The sequence below is a fragment of the Actinia tenebrosa genome, unplaced genomic scaffold (assembly GCF_029948245.1).
Source record: "Actinia tenebrosa isolate PJP-AT-01 unplaced genomic scaffold, QUT_ActTen_1.0 PGA_scaffold2__45_contigs__length_23673736, whole genome shotgun sequence".
Lineage (NCBI taxonomy): Eukaryota > Metazoa > Cnidaria > Anthozoa > Actiniaria > Actiniidae > Actinia > Actinia tenebrosa.
The window spans coordinates 11,719,557-11,726,788 of NW_028292579.1; the positions used below are offsets into that span (position 1 = coordinate 11,719,557).

A 7,232-nucleotide genomic window follows, 5' to 3' on the forward strand; every position below is an offset into this window, starting at 1 on the left:
CGTCTTGAAGTGATTAAATAAGTCCTTTTCGTTTGCTCGACAGGAGTTTGCGTTTTTTGCTTTGCCTACATTAAAAAGTTGTTTCAAAGACTTCCAGGTGGATTTCGAATCTTTGAGGTCAAGGTTCATTAATTTTGAATTGAAATATTTGTTTTTCTTACGTCTACACATGCTTCGAAAGGACCTTTTATGGGTATGTAGATTCCTACGAAGTTGTTCATTATTTGGATTCCTACAAATTTGTTTTCCAAGAGATCGAAGATTTTTCTTTTCGTTTTCACATTCTGAATCAAACCACTTTTGTGAATCTGTATTTTCTTTAAATGCTTTAGTTTGTTTAGTTAGGGAACAAAGACCTGCTTCTGTTCCTATGCTTGTTAGGGTTTCAGTAAATGCCTTAACCATTGAGTCTACATTATCTGCGTTTTCTATTGATTCGCGTAGCGTTGCTTGCATTTCTGTAGTGCTTAAAATGTTTTGTAATTTATCGATATTGACATATACACGTTCATGTGTTTCAGTGAAGCCCCAGAGGATTGGGGGGGGGGGGGGGGGTAATCACATGTTCCCATGTAAAAAGGGCAGGGATGATCATTGAAAAAAATATTTAAACCCCTAAAAGAGATGGGTGTGGTCCTGGTTTAATTTTAGCCATGAGATTACACTTTTAAACAAGAGATAAATCATTTAAAACAAAACATTTTGAGACATGCACCCTAAGAGGGAGTGACTTCAATTTCAACAGCTAAAAGATTTGGCGATTATCCCTACCCTTTGTTAAGAGGGAGTACTCTGTGCTGCTGTTTCAGTTAAACGAGTAACAAAGTATGGAGAATGACTAAACAATTGTGTAGAATGGGTATAGTATTCTAACTAATCTGAGGTAGTTAAGGTCAAGTGATATTTAATGACAAGAAAAAGGAAAAATAATAAATCGTGTTATTGACTGCTAAGAGGGTTCTCCTATTTGATTGCTGCACTAGAATCAAGTCTTGGTGTTTGTCCTCAGTTTGTTAGGTGACTGAAGAAAGACATATCAGACGCTACGTAATAGACTACTCTCCTGGGCTGACTGGCATCTTGCCACAGGTAGCCCGACAAAAGCATAGGGGTCAAAAGTGAATGAAGAAACACATACATGCACCAACACATAGCCCATTTTAAGATTTTTTCCCCCCACCTTAGAACGGGCTAAAGAAGTGCCATTTCTCAATGATTGGGTAAAAGTTCGAGGCTTTCTTTCATGTTTCAATGATTTTATTGACGTTTTTGATGAACCTCCATGAATTTCCTTATAGCAGGACACCACAGAAACCAAGCTTGGGCTACCTGTGCTTTGACTAATCTCCTGGGCTGACTGGTGTCTTGCCACAGGTAGCCCAACAAAAGCATAAGGGTCAAAAGAAGTTGCTTGTAAAAACAATGCAGGACAAGCATTGTTCACCATTGAAGTACTTTTGTACATTGGAACTGCTCTATATTACAGAGTGATGTATTTAGGTCCTAGCAAAATCATCATACATTCTTTGTTTAAATTAATCAAATATACATTGTATAAATTATATTACATTTTATTGCAATAACATATTTCAAATTCTATTCTCTTAAATGTAATGGCTCTTGAATTATGTTGGTCTTATTTTTGCACAGTAGATTTGAAAACTGTTATATATAAAAAAGTCTGGCTTAAGCAACTTTTTGCCCTCTGCCATAAAATTAGATGCAAACTGTCTTCCAAATGGTTTATTGTAATGCTCTTTTTCGAATATCTGCCCAAAATTTTGTACATTGTTTTTGGTAATCCTATTGCCTCATCTTGCTTGTTTGGTGACTTGGAGTCTTTTTTTATGTCATACTGCAAATAAAATATTAACCATTAGACCAAGAAGGGGAATGATTGAGGAAAAATGGGGGTTTAGCTAGTATTGGGTTTCTGAGTATACTAGTTGTACAATGCTCTAGAGTAACATACATGTACCACAGATTATGAGGAGTCACTATTGTAAACTCTGCGTGTATGTACTCAAAGATCTTCAGGCAAGTCTGTATACAAGAGAATACAAGTGACAAATCAGATATTCCATGAGGTGTTAGGAAAGAGTACATTTAAACGTAAAACTACATCATAGTCATAGTAATAGGAACATTGTGTCCAATAGAGATCTTATTAACACACCTTTCTACTAAGGAAGCCCTCATGGTCGTGGCAATGGAAGAGGGATGCGCATCACCAATTTTAAATACACTTTCAATGACAGACAGTTCTGTACTTGTGGTATCAAGACCACAGAATGCACTCCAGTCATTAACAACCAGTCCTGCTCCAATTACGTCACTACCTCTGTTTACTGTTCCTGCCTGAATGATGTAATAAAAGAATACTGTACTATTAGTTATCAACTTCAAATTCGGACAAGATATATTCTAAGAACAATGACTAATTACTTACCACTGTAAGTTTTAACTGTTATGAGTTGATCAAGAAAAAATGTCATGACAGGATGATGGGTAAAAGATTACAATTCATAATATCCCACAGTTCCCATGTTCCTTTGTACCTTTACCTTTATCTAATGATTTATTTGATTGATGGTAGTCTATAGACTCCTTGAGGTACATTGGAATCCTGCTCATTTTGGATGACATAACTATAGGTTTCCAATTCTCAGTAGATTAAAATTATTTTGTTTTGTTCTTCAAATTGAGCTGCTTTAATGACACATGCAAGCAGTCTATTGTTGATTTAGATTGGGTGAAGCACTTTAACCCTGTCACCTCCTGTATCTACCCTTTTTCAAGCCATTATAAACTCAGGGCTAAAGGTCTAAAAATAATGGCTAATAATTATCATTAGTTGGACATTATGATGGACAAAAGGCCTGACAAGTGACAAGTGACCTGACAAGTGCAAATTCTGGCCAGAAATCAAAATGTTTAGTCCTGCAAACTTTAAGTGTACTACTTTGGTATAAAAGCTGTTTGACATGTTATCATGGAACACTACTTACAACAAGAGGTATTTGAAGAAGTGAAGATAATTCATCCTGATCTTCAACAGATGTTCTTGGGTGGACCTGTGAAACATAATACATTACAGGTAAAAAAAATGTCCATTGAAATTGGGAAAGGTAACAGGGGTGGATCTAGGGAAAGGGTGCAGGATGAGCACCACCCCATCTCCCCCCCCCCCCCCCCCCCTAGATGAGCTGGTGTTTGAGTTTGTGAACAAAGGGTGCAGCCCCTCCTAAAATGGAAGTCCTGGATGATGCACCCCCTAGAAAAGAATTCTGGATCTGCCCCTGAGCTAACAGGGACTCATTTGTTGGTCCTCATATGTGTTGTCTGATCACTGTAGCTTAAAGCGACTTGAAGTATTACATCTTCCCCTAGGATGGAATATAATGCTATCGTATGTATGCACAAGCATTGAAATATAAATCAAAAGAGCCAGGAATTTAATGGAAGTAACTTAAACTCTTGACCTCAGGGCTCAAGTGTTACACAGAAATCACTAGTTACATTTTTAGCTACAAAGACAAAGCTAGAGTAGGAAATGGGTGTGAGGGGGTAGGGGTGGGGCATTTATGGCCCTAAAATTTCCTTACCAATCCTCCTTGATTACTAAGAGAACAGTAACTACCAACAAGGACATTGGAAGCCAGTGTTTGGCGAAAAACTTCGACTTTTAGAACATCAGCAAGGATTTCTTCTGTTTCCTGCAATATTTAAGCATTCAATACCTTAATTTTGTGCACAACATAATGACTGAACTAACAATCCATAAACTAGGAATACTATTTCAAATGCCTTTAACCTCTTATAAAGGCTAGAAGGAACAGGCTAGTGGAGGTATGGATGGGGTATCTTCACAAAAGAATTTTTATTCACAAAAGATGGTAACCTAGAAGTCTGCCTCCTCTCTCCTCCCCCTTTTGGCACTAATTGCCTTCTTGTCTAGTCTGGGTTCATGCAGACACGTTTTGTTTCTTATAATCTGATATCAACTAGTGGTAAAACTAGTTCACATTGAACAAGTGAATAAGAATGTAACAAGAGCATGTGATTTCTCTCTCTCTGGAGGTCACAAGCTCTAGTAGAGGAGTAACCAGAGATTCGGGCAATTAAAATACTCTAACTTTTCAGTACACATTATTTGAAATCATTTTTTGCTCTCATGCTATGGTCACATGAAGCTAGAACAAAAAGCATCTTGTTTGTCTAAATCAGAAAAGGCTTTTCTACATACTCTGTCTAAGTCAGGGTGCACCAAAGCCACATAGTCGTTACAAGCAATAACATTGCCAAGTGCTGAGAGTCTTTCTTCTACTCTCTGGATCTTTACAGTGTCGGGAAGAGAATTTCTTATGTGCTGTAATTCCTAAAAACAAAAGACCATTATTAAGATGATTACCAATGACAAGTTTTTGTTGTAAATTAAGTACTGGCACTACTCCTGTGTCGCCCCTCAGCTCTAACATGATTTTTTATAAGTTGAGAAGTGAATTGATAGTACAGCAGCTTACCTGGTCTGTTGTAGTATTAGGAAGCAGTAGACCATGACGATTACCTATGGAAACACAATGCAAGCTGGTTAATCAGAGTATTTTTACTTTGAAAAAATGTAGATTTTACAAGAAGAAAAAGCACATCAACACATGTAAACCACGTATACATTTACTGTATAGAATTATCAATCATCCTTGAACCAATCACAAGCTTTCCAGCCATACAGTTATGACACTATATATCACTATTTATTTGGAACAACCAGAGTCATAAGAGTAATGACTTTCAATAGAAAAGGTTTACGATATTATAGTGTAAAGATTTTCTGTAATATATTGTAATCTTAAAAAAGGGGAAAACAACGATTCGTAGAATCAAGGCGGGGAGGGGGGGGGGGGGTTGGATCCACTGGACCCTTACCCTGGTTCTGGCCTTCTAATATTACTATGTATGTCTACATACCAATACTTAATCGGCCAACAATTCTGCATCCTGCTATAGATGAGTGAACCACTGGAATAATATCAGACAACTCTCTCTCAAAAACACTGAAAAGTAACAAAAAAAGGATTAGAATTTTATTTCACTTTTCAAAGCTAGCTAGAGGTGAGATGTGAGGACACCATGTCTACCTTATTCCCTTGGAAAGGGATAGAGCCGGAGATGAGATCTAGGCCTGGTTGTACCAGAGGTGGATAGCTCTATCTGACAGATAAATCCTTATCCAGTGGATAAGACAATACTGTTCCAATACTTTTTTCCATTGGATAAGATTTATCCATTAAAAAAAAAAAAGATTTATCCATCATATAGCTCTATTCACCCTTTTGTACAACTGGGTCCAGAGCTGGAGATGGAATATTAGCAAAAATGATAAATTGTGAAGATAATTCTATGTCATTGTTTTTGTACTGTAGATCTCTTTGAGAATGGATGTCAGCATCATCAAAGACTTGATTTAAGGTGCCTGCCTACTTTTGAACGTTCGATTTGAGCCCACGATGTGCGCGCGCTCAAAAACCGCTGAAAAATCTACAAGATTTTATTGAAGAACCATGCGCGTTTTGAGCTTCAACAGGGCAAAACCCTCAAATTTTGCACGGGACTCTATATTTTTTGATAGCTCATTCGAAAAAACTCCTAAAAATCAAGGTTATATCAACATTTTGGGAAAAGTTTAAATCAGGAACACGTGAAAAAATAGATTTTTGTAGGGATTTTTGTTCGACTTTATGAGATTTTTTAAGAGCACCGAAGCTACAAAATATGACAAATCAATGTATCTCTCTGTCTTTTTGTCGAAAATATCCATGTATTATTGTAGAAGGATTGACTAGCCTTCATTCGTGCAATCATATAATCTGCAAATAACTATTATCTTATTAATCTTAATTTTTTTTCTAATCACTTCCGGTGGCGCAATTTTTACTCCAAAAGCTCGTGCGTAGGCTCCCATTAAATGCTGATTATCTCGAAAACGAGCTCGGGACACCCTATTTTTCTTTCCAGATTTGGAATCAGCATTAAATTTCAATTTGGAAAATCGAAGTTTTAAGAAAAGCTTAAATCAATTTCCAAAAGTAGGCAGTCACCTTAAAAAAGGTTCATCTACATTATCGTCATCATTATCATCATGGACATCATGATTGTCACGATCGTAAATGACAATCAAAACTGAAATAAAAAACTTAAACTACCTCCAAAAAATACTGCAACAAGATTTGATAAATCAGGTCTAAGTAATAACTCAAAGCTAATAAAATGAATATATTATCAAATAATAATAATTCAGGAAACAAGTACAATAATGTACAACGTGTACGGACACGAAGAAACCATTTTGAAACAAAAATGTTTAGACGCCTAAAAGACTGAACATTCTGAAGTAAAGAATTTAATTCTAAGCTTAAAAAAATAATGAGAGTGAAAGCTGATACTGCGAAGTCGATTGAGTAGAACTTCGATTCGTTAATGAAGAAGAGTTAGAGCTTCAACAACTAAAACTTACCTGTAGAAGTTCTCTGAACCCCCAATAGCTACAAGACAGTATGTATTGGTGAGCTTAGAAAACACGCCAATCTCGTTACTGTTCTCGAACTGAGCTCTAACTGCCATTGTGAAGTCCTCTAGTGTAGTTCTGTGGTGTAATGGTTAGTAGTAGTTTCTCTGATCTCTCCTGTTCTAGTGTTTTTATGGAGGTGTTTTACAAGACTTTGTGCAATCAAACACCACATGTGAAGATTGCACCACACATGCACAGTCAGCCCCGATAAGACTACCACAGGAAGCCCAAATATAGTTTTTGAAAAACGCAACTCACTCGCTGTTTTTCTGACTTCCTGAAGTTCAACTTCAAATTTATCGACAACCTAAAACAGCCTTTGAACTGATCCAAGTCAGGGCAGGCTTACTCACAGATTGAATTTGAAAAAAAGCGCGATTACGCAGAGCAATTTTCTCTGCAACTTGTCTCGCAATGGCCGGCGTTGCGACACAAGTTGCATCGGAGCATTGCAGCCTGTAACCTACAGCTCAATTTGTAAAAAAAATGTTATGCTTTGTGGAATGGAGGAGCCTAAAACTCACAAATCAAGGGGAAAAGCTCATAGGCAATTAAACAGTAAACCCCATTAGTGAAAGGCGAGTGTAATAACTCTCAATTGAATAAGCTTCTGCGTAAAATGTTAAGAAAAAATAAGAAAAAAGCTTGAAAATTAGTCAAATTT

At 36.8% G+C, this 7,232-nt stretch overlaps 1 protein-coding gene across 1 annotated transcript; it reads right to left on the reverse strand.

Annotated features, from left to right (window-relative positions):
- Positions 1-1,235: 1,235 nt before the first annotated feature.
- LOC116293109 (eukaryotic translation initiation factor 6) lies at positions 1,236-6,767 on the reverse strand. The gene is made up of 8 exons (XM_031700506.2): positions 6,515-6,767; positions 4,969-5,054; positions 4,524-4,567; positions 4,247-4,378; positions 3,606-3,716; positions 3,009-3,074; positions 2,177-2,358; positions 1,236-1,855 (listed from the first exon to the last, which is right to left on the reverse strand). Exons 1-8 carry the CDS (start codon positions 6,619-6,621, stop codon positions 1,846-1,848), a joined length of 738 nt encoding a protein of 245 aa, XP_031556366.1. The 5' UTR covers positions 6,622-6,767; the 3' UTR covers positions 1,236-1,845.
- Between the last annotated feature and the right edge of the window lie 465 nt (positions 6,768-7,232).

Bases quoted from the DNA above. Each gene is read 5' to 3' on its own strand.
- LOC116293109 (XM_031700506.2), bottom strand. From the start codon at position 6,621: ATGGCAGTTAGAGCTCAGTTCGAGAACAGTAACGAGATTGGCGTGTTT. The intron at 3,075-3,605 runs GTAAGGAAATTT...TATGTTTCACAG, and splicing joins TTAGTAATCAAGGAGGATTG to GTCCACCCAAGAACATCTGT. The intron at 2,359-3,008 runs GTAAGTAGTGTT...TACATCATTCAG, and splicing joins TTCTTCAAATACCTCTTGTT to GCAGGAACAGTAAACAGAGG.